Source organism: Cajanus cajan, chromosome 4 (genome assembly GCF_000230855.2).
Source record: "Cajanus cajan strain Asha chromosome 4, NIPB_CcT2T_4, whole genome shotgun sequence".
NCBI classification, from domain to species: domain Eukaryota; kingdom Viridiplantae; phylum Streptophyta; class Magnoliopsida; order Fabales; family Fabaceae; genus Cajanus; species Cajanus cajan.
In genome coordinates, this window is record NC_138520.1 from 69,227,970 (window position 1) to 69,237,396 (window position 9,427).

Consider the following 9,427-nt stretch of genomic DNA (forward strand, 5'->3'; position numbering starts at 1 on the left):
CCAAACGCAATTTTTTTTTTAAATATAAACACCAAACAAATTTATTTCTTTTATATTTCAAGTAATAAAATAAGGAATTCTAACAATGCTTTCACAAGAAATCTGAAGAACTTCCGTTAGAACAATTATTTTACGACATAACGGAAAGTCACTACGTTGAGAATGATTTCGGATTAGGTTTATTTTAATTTTGTGGAATATTCCTTTGTCTTTTTTCTTTAAAAAATAGTTTATTTAAATTCCTTACTATAATTTAGATTTAAACTATTTAAAATATAAAATAAATTAACTCAAACAAGCACATTTAATTTGGTTTCAAATAAAGTAAAGTTGAGAAGCCCCTCCACACTAGAATCACAAGGCTTCTTCCGACTACCTTTTAAATGGGATTCAAATAAAGCTTTTGATCTTATGCATGAAGTTCAATCCAAAAATTGTAATCTTTAGAATATCGATCCTTATATGTTTATTTTATTTGGTATTTAGTTCTCAAGAACCAGTACTTTAATAAATAAAAATATAAAGATCAAGTATTAATGATACTAGTGATTAATATCTTAGTTAACATTAATAAAGATCAATTGGATTCCTAACAATACAGAATCGGTCTTTTATCCTAGAAATCAAATTGACTAATGTAAAATAAAGTCAAAAGACAAATTAATAGACTTGCACCAAAGTCAAAGATCAAAATAAATGATAGTTGCAGAAGTTTGAGATCAAATTGTGAGCTCTTAACATTAAGGAACCGAAATGTCTGATAGTTATCATTTTCAAAGACTTCTTTTTTAGATAAATTAAGAAACTAATTTAATAATGTGCTCAAACAGGTCAAATGAGCTAAAAGTCCACATTTTTTTATTGGGGCCAGGATCACATTGGTATTATCTAAACCAAAGAGGTTGGTTGAATCTTGGAAGTTGTACTCATTGTTGTCTTCCAATTTCCTATATAATTTTTTTATGAAACCAAGAGTAACCTTCCAAAAAATACAATCTTGCTTGAATCGAAAAAGATCACTAAACAAAACTTATTCATTGAATATACAATTTCATGCTCCCTGCTATCTTCATAAATAAAGAAAACCGTAAAATACTTCACACAAATTGCAAAAATCAACAAAAAATCTTTTGATTAACAAACGTTACATTAGATTAAAATAAAATAAAGAAAATACCAACATTTTTACTAATTATCTACACATGTGCATTCTTTCCAAATCTAAAATTTTCAAAATCTAGCTACATTTGTGCATTCTTTCCAAATCTAGAATTTTCAAATGCAAGTTTTAAAGTTTAAACTCATTAAAGCAAGTATAAGATATGATGAAAATATCTAGTCTATACTAGTGACATAATAACAAGGGGCTAGGATGAGACATAAAAGCTCCAAATTCAGCATTAGGCAAACAAATTTTCATTACATCCGAATTAGCCTACTCATAACAACACTGCACATTGCAGCATCTACCTAATCAACCAAGGAATCAGATACTCTAGTTGGCAAAGAAAAATATAGAAACCTAGCTGCAACTTACACTAGTCAACTACTTCATCCTATGGTCATAGACAACAGATAATAGGTTTGAAACAAGTGGAAACTACGTGAAAGATAACAACACTGGAAACATTAAACAAATAGCTCAGTCATGAATGTTGTCAGCAACACTAGAGGATCCGCCACTGCAGGTTGTTCGTCAACTTAACTATCAGGTAGAGATATGTTAATATCAGTGGCCGACTTCATCGAGTCGGTCATTGAGTGCATGTTAACCCAGTTATCTCGGCGAAAGGACGAGGGGGGAGTGAGGTTTGAGTTGACGGTTGTTCCTGAGTTGTGCAGCAGGTGTCCACCCATGACATCCTCTTTTTCGCCATTAGTAGGGGGTGGTGCAGAAGACACTGCAATGGCAGGTGTAACAGTAGTTGGTGGATAATCGGACTTTGGTTTCTTTGGTTTCTGATCTTGATGGTTGCTTGGCAAAAAGCTTCCCACCACCACCTGATAACATAAAGTATCTAAATGATCCTTCATTTGAGGAACAAAATGTTATGTCTAACTAGTTCAAAGTATGTTGCACCAGATGCTACACTATGGTAATTCCCTTGTGCTGTGCCTTTTATCAAGGCGTGCAAGTTGGCCTCTTTCATTTGTCAACCCTCAATTGCCTGAGGATGTATTTGAGGAATGTTATTTGGCAAAGTTTTCAACATCACAGAAAATATGGGATATGTTGAAGACTACTTTGGATCCAACCTCATAGTCCTTACCACCACCCAAGCCATGCACATGATCACATGAATCATTGAGAGAGGAATGTTTACCTGCACAGGACCGGCAGCTACAAGGAGTCCAGCAACTCCACCACCTACGACACGACCATCTGGGCTTGACAATGACACACTCATCCCACCGGACCTGCTTCTTGTTCCTTGGTTGTCAGTAGGCATGAATGATCCGGACAATGAAAGTATCTCGAACCGGCCCTAGAAAAAAAAAAAGTGAAACATAAGATCTTATAGCACAAATGATGAACCTCGTACCAGTAATCAAATGAAAAACTACACTTCCCAAATGAACGATGAATGTATACATTATTACAAATTGCCATAACATACCACCAAAAACATAATTCTAGAACCACAATTTTGTTTCTGACATCCTCAGCCAAACTAACCGTGTAACGATGAACCTCTATCCTTGCAATTCTATCCTGATTTTGACGTCCTAAGCCTCCTATCTGATTATTATTTTCATAACAACCAAAGGTTTCACCAAAAGCCTCTGTTTATCATTTTTCATGCCTAAATTTAGTGTATTTTCTGCTAGACTCAAAATCTAGTTTCCCTTGTATGTCTGGTCAAGCATTCAAAAGTCCCGCCTGGGGCAACTATTTTAACATAAAAAGAGGAGTGCCAAATAGTGCATATAATGCCTACTTAATTCATGTTTTCCAAAAACAAATTAAGACGGAAGCGTCAACATATCGAAAATGTAATTGCCAAAAAGGAAGGTTTGAAAATTAAAAAATAAATATGTACTAATGAGATGATTTACTGCAGCACCTCATATGTCAAAGTTCCCCCAGAAGAATCAGGCTGACGAAGTGTAACATTTGATATTACACCATTAGCAGATAGGATGCATATAGCACGGGGTCCTTGTTGGGAAAAAGATATAACCTTCATAGTAATGTCCTGAAACAACAACAGTGTAGAGCAAAAATAACTGTATTAAATTGTCTCTTCTGCTAGAAGAATTAGCATTACAATATATATAAAACATGCTAGGGAGAGCATCAAAATAAATATTTTTTCTTGTAGAATGGAGAATAGCATGCAAACACTTGAAGCTTTCTCTCTTTTACTCAATCAATTTGTTTTGAAATTTAATAACTATAGCTAAATTTGCAGTGACTTCATAGGTGAAACTCCTATATTGATAGAATCATGTACAATTATTGTTTGTTCATCAAACTATACACAGATCTAGAAGAAAACAGTCGGTGTACATACATGAAACAGAAGTTAATAACAAGGACAAAAGAAAAGGGGTAAACCCAAACATGGATGGAACTAGAACAGCATGTTTGATCATTATTAAAAAAACAATGTTTTTATATCACAATACACCAACCCAAAAAACGAAAAAGAAAATGTAAAGGGGTTAAAAGATACAACAAATTATAATGAACAGCAGTCAGTTTGCATCTATAAAGGTCTTCTATTTCAGTCCTAGTTACATACTGTATATCCATTTAACAAACAAAGAAATTAGCATTTTTTTTTGTGAAGAAAAACAGACTTCCTGCCAAACACAAACTGAACAAAGTAAACCTCTCCACATAGTTGATATACACTTTATGACTTAACCAATTACACATGACAGATGACAGAAATTTATACACCCATATATACTACAGGATAGTTTTGAGAGATAAATTAAAAGCAAACTCATGTACCAAAATAAGTTAAAATAAATGTTTTCCCCCTCCCTCAAGCATACCTCACCAGCATTGACGGTAATGATATGAGGCATAAAGTTTGTACCAATAGAGTCACCTGCAGAAGTAACAATAATAGATATGAACAGAAATTAGTTGAAAAGTAATTAATCATTTCTATTAATAGTAGTCATATAATAACAAAATGTAGTAATATAAAAATATCTACAAAAACCAATCATATATTTGTCACTGGATATAAATATAAATTATGAATTATCTTCTAGCAGTGTAAGCAAATTTAAACACAAACCAAATCCAATTAGCATGTTGATATTTTCCTATGTTGAGTACTTTATCAGACACATTAAATTCGACTAATATAAAATATATTTAGAGAATAAACAATGCATTGAAGGTTTTAGTTTGCCATTGCAGTGGCAGTAGCAGAAACTTCCAAAACCCTCAAATTGCAAAAACAAATTGCATGCAAATGCAGTTTATGTGTTTGTGGAGACCTCCAAAACCTTAGTATTGCAACAAACAACAATTGTGATTTCTAAGCATAGAACCATCATCAAAGTTAGAAAACTAAATCGTTTTACCTTACTTCAAAAAAATTCTACAGCACAAAAAGAATGACTTCTTTTAAATATTTGCAAATAAAAAAAGGAGGGCTATTTAATGCATTCAAGCATAGAAGTTTAAAAATTTGACAAGAAACAAACTTTAAGAAGCATAAAAAGTAATTTCACAATCAAAAACAGAAAGATACAACTAAACTCAACAAAATGTTAAGACTTAACATTAACAACAAAAAGTAATTTTACAATAAAACATGTTAGTGACACATAATTAAGCTATCTGCTAGCAATGCAAATTAGCATAAAAATCATCAAATTCCATTACCAAAATGATCCACTCCAAATTTCTTCTGCAGCTTGTACTCCATCCCCCGCGGCTTCCCCCGCTTCCCAGATGAGAAGTCATTAGAAAATGGAGCTGAAGATGAGATTGGCATGGGAGACAATGCCATAGTGACAGACCCATCAGGCCCATATTTCCTTGGTCTACCCCTTTTCTTCTTAACTGCTGTTCCATCCAATCCCACACTCACTGGGGAGACACCCATAGTTCCAGTTGCTGCTTCAGGGGGAACAGGACCACCCTGGCTTGGAACCTCACTCCTTGGTGCCATCTGATAGGCTGATGGAGCTTCTGCCCCTATCACTGTAACCCCAGAACTCATCCCTTCTCTTCCTTCCATGCATATACCAAACTATCCCCTCCTATGTGCACACAATTAAGCCAACATCTGCAAGCCAGAAATCAACAAACAATGTACTTAGAAAGCAAAATGGCGCATTAGATTTCCAGTCTGTTTCGATAAAAGCTTTTAAAGAGTTCTTTTAGAGATTCTTTACTGAAAATAAAGAGTTTCACCTAGTAAGAAAAATCTCAAAAGAATTTCTAACTTGTATTCATAAGGGCTCCACATGCCATTACAAAAATTCGAGCATCTTAACCAGAAATCAATAATCATTGTACTTAGAAACCAAAATGGCTCATCAAACAGTCTATTTGGATACAAGTTTTTGAAAAGCTTTTTAGAGTTTCTCTACTAAAAATAAAGAGATTTTTCCAACAAAAAAAAAAAACTCTCAAAAACACTTCTAGATAGTATCCAAACAGATTCCACATGCCATTTCAAAAATTTGAGTATCTAAGCAAAACCAAAAATTTGAACATGTTAAGAAACCAAAGTGAAAACCCATCAAAGGATTCCCACCAACTAGGAAGAAAGAAAACAAAGACATATACTTTGGATTTTCATGCTGTTTAGCTTGAATTAGCAGATCCACTTATAACTTTAACTTTGTATTAAATTGCAAAATTCACAGCGCTCTAGGGTTTGGGTGGAAAATCACTAGGAAAAAAAATGCAGTTATTTTCTAATATTTTTTCCTTTTCTGTTTCATATCTGAAAAATGGGTACTGGCGCAGTTACAAGTTTTCAACTTTCTTGTACTGAAACCAGAAATTAGATTTGTAACAAAAAAGGACGACAAATATATTAGCCATTAAAAGGAAAAGAAAAAATAGTAAATATTTTGCAATGTTTTTACAATATTTAAGCAAACTTGGGTAAGAAAACTTCGAAAACATGTTTAAAACTAACAAACAAACTCAAACTACGCATCATAAAAAAATTTATGGTTAAAAACCAATCATTAACTTCAAATATTTCTTGGCCCTGGATTCTAAACAAACCAAAAAAACATCCAAAAATTTCAAAGGCTTTTCAAAAAGAGTAATAAAAAATAAATAAATAAACTCCACTTTTTGCATAAATCTGCTTCATACCCAGCATTTACCTAAACTTTTAAAAGACAGACAGCTGAAACTCAACAGGGAAAAATACATAAAAGGGAAAAAATTCTTAAAAAATAATGAGAAAAACTCTTATTTTTTACATACCAACGTGAAACTCTGAATAGTGTTCAGAATGCAAAGATCATGACATGTCACAAAGATTCCACACACTTCAGCAACACTCTTCTGAAGCTGTAATCTTCTATTAAGATTTCTTTTCAGCTCCCTCCAGAACACTCAACCCAGAAAGTGAAAATTAAAAGGAAAAAATAAAAAAGAAGGAATACAGAAAAAAGAAAAACCAAAGAGTAGAAAAAGTTAAAAATCGTTTGCTCCAGAAATTTAAAACAACATAGAAATTTCGAGAGTTGAAAAAAACCTGTTGGCTGGTTGAGTTTTCCAAAGCACCTTGAATTGAAAGTTGAAAATTTTTAATGGAAAAATTTGGTAAAGCTCAAAATAAATACTGCAACAGCAACATTAAAATAATAATAATTGTTATTATTATTATTATAGAAATGTTGTATATTAGTTACAAAGTTAAAAATATCAATAAAATATTTAATATTTTAATGTACTTTTATCATAATTTTAAACAATCTATTTATTTATTATCTTTTAATCAATTTCTTAAAACCCTCGTTATCACAAATCAAATAAAAATAATAAAAAAATAAAAACAAATCAAGGGCAATAAAGTAGGTAAATATTTAAAACCTTATTTTAAATAAATTGCTAAACCCCATGAATACGTTAAATTTAAATAGCATACATTAATAGCATTATTATTTAATTATAAGTTATCATATATTTAAAAATCATTAAATTTTATAAAAATCATTTTAAGATTATATAAAATTATTTCCATTTATTTAATAATATAAATCTTTTCTTGAATGATATATAAAAATTAAACTCAAAATACAGGAATTTTATCTCCATAAAGGGGGACTAAATTCTATTTTTATTAGTAGCTAATATGGTAAATTTGTTTTTAAAAAAAGTGTAATTTTGTTTAGAAAAATAATAAAAATAAATAAAACTATTTTCCTTTTATTTTTAACAAACTAATATGATTTTCCATGTAAGGCTGCAATACAAGGTCAGTGTTGGATGGCCAACCTTCCTACGGCGGGTAACCTGCTTTTTGTCTTTTTTTCTTTTAAAAAAATATAAACTAATGCCTTACACTATAAGTATTTAATTCCCAACATTTAAACGTTATATATTATAAGAGTTTAATGATGATCTTTACACTATTATTTAACCATAATTTATAATTTTACATAAATAGTAAATTTTTTATTTTTATATAATTGATATTTTAGCTTGTGAATGTAGAGACATATTTATTATATATAATTAAAATTTATAATAAATTATATATATAAATAAATATTATGTTTAAATATATAAATTTTATTTAAAATTAATATAAATAAATATTTTTAAATATATAAATTGTATTTTAGATTTATGATAAATAATTTGTATTGTAATAAAAAATATATATTTTTATTTATTGATAATTTATTTAAATATTAATATTTAATTTATAATTATTTTTGATAAATAAAAATCAATTTAGAAAAAAAAATCAAAAAAAATCTTGCAAATCATCGTGTTGAAAAAAAGTCTGAAATATTTTTGTATAAAATAAAAATTCATATTTAATATATAAAAACTAATTATCTTAAAAATCATCAAAATATAAATTTTAATTGATTAATAGTATAAAAAAATTTATATCAATAATATATCATCATTAAATCCATATTATAAACTAACAGCAATTAGTTCACAACCTTTATCAAGAAAATATTTTTCAATTAGTTGAATAGAGTAGAATGATTTGTTATAAACTCTCTTGAATTTGATTTCTACATATTAAAAAAGAAAAAGGTTCAAAAAATTTACATGATATTTTTTTGAATATTTTTATATTTAATATATAAGCTAAATTTTGGATTTAGTTTTATATATTAAATATCAAAATATTTTATTTATTATATTTTTTTAATTATGTGATGTAATTTTAGTCTTTAAATTTTATAAAATATAATGATTTGTTAATCATAAAAAAAATATAACACTAATTATGACTTGACAATATGTAAAAAAATATAATAATTAATATTTAATAATATTTGAATTGAATTATATGTTTATGAATCTACATAATCTCATACACGTTAGTATTATATCCATTAATTTATCATTAATATTTAATTAAAAATAATTTGAAATTAAACTATAAATAAACAATTAAAATTGTATATCTTATATATATATACCTACACACATTTTTTATACAAATTATGCTATGTAATTTATATTATTATGAGTATACATATATATATATATATATATTAATTTGAAATTATACCATATTTTATTATATAAATTTAAATTAATATATAATATAATATTTATATACATCAATATAAATTTATATAATGAAGTATTAAATAATTTTTAAATTTTATAAAAATTTGTAAATTTTATCTATTTATTAAGAATTTTTAATTTAATAATTGAATCATTAAAATTTAATGTACACCATGAGTTATTAAGTTGATTAACACTATCAAGATTCAAGATAGAGTAAATGAATTATTTCTTATATGTATGTGTAACACAGCTAATAGACTGGAACGGGGCGTTCCAAGCTACTAAAACAAGGGTGATTTAGTAGCCTAGAACGGACCGTTCCCAAACTAGAACGGTCATTTCAGACTACTAAATAGACCTATAAATCCTATACTAGAACGGGTCATTCCAAACGTTGTTGTTGTGAGTTAAATCTAACTCTAGAATGGGTCATTCTAGTTTGGGAACGGGTCGTTCTAGGCATGTCAGAATGGGTCATTCTAGTTTTAGAACAGGCCGTTTTGCATGTGAATTTTTCACATGATGAAGGAGACAAGAACGGGCCGTTCTGGATTCGAAACGGGCCGCTCTGGCCACTCCTGACCTCTATAAAAAGGCATTAAGGAGGAAGAGAAAGGGAAAGAAAGAGAGAGAGGAAGGGAGAGAAGTTTAGAGAGAGGGGTTATGGTCCGCTAGGAAGCTTGATTTTGAAGGATTGAAGTTCGGGAGTCGAGCTCGGAG

The 9,427-nt window shown here is 29.4% G+C and overlaps 1 protein-coding gene across 3 annotated transcripts; it reads right to left on the minus strand.

The window, feature by feature from the left end:
- Positions 1–1,375: 1,375 nt before the first annotated feature.
- LOC109802476 (AT-hook motif nuclear-localized protein 7) lies at positions 1,376–6,800 on the minus strand. 3 transcript variants are annotated; one of them, XM_020363862.3, is made up of 7 exons: positions 6,696–6,800; positions 6,422–6,552; positions 4,853–5,258; positions 4,006–4,061; positions 3,066–3,197; positions 2,325–2,486; positions 1,376–2,001 (listed from the first exon to the last, which is right to left on the minus strand). In XM_020363862.3, the coding sequence occupies exons 3-7, from the start codon at positions 5,208–5,210 to the stop codon at positions 1,702–1,704; spliced, it is 1,008 nt and encodes a 335-aa protein (XP_020219451.1). In that variant the 5' UTR covers positions 5,211–5,258; positions 6,422–6,552; positions 6,696–6,800; the 3' UTR covers positions 1,376–1,701. The 3 variants fall into 3 exon arrangements, with proteins under 3 accessions (XP_020219451.1, XP_020219452.1, XP_020219453.1); XM_020363863.2 differs by lacking the exon at positions 6,422–6,552 and having other exon boundaries at positions 6,696–6,785; XM_020363864.3 differs by lacking the exons at positions 6,422–6,552; positions 6,696–6,800 and adding an exon at positions 5,765–5,946.
- Positions 6,801–9,427: the final 2,627 nt, after the last annotated feature.

Bases quoted from the DNA above. Each gene is read 5' to 3' on its own strand.
- LOC109802476 (XM_020363862.3), bottom strand. From the start codon at position 5,210: ATGGAAGGAAGAGAAGGGATGAGTTCTGGGGTTACAGTGATAGGGGCA. The intron at 4,062-4,852 runs GTAATGGAATTT...TTACTTCTGCAG, and splicing joins ATTTGGAGTGGATCATTTTG to GTGACTCTATTGGTACAAAC. The intron at 2,002-2,324 runs GTAAACATTCCT...TTATGTTATCAG, and splicing joins TAGCTGCCGGTCCTGTGCAG to GTGGTGGTGGGAAGCTTTTT.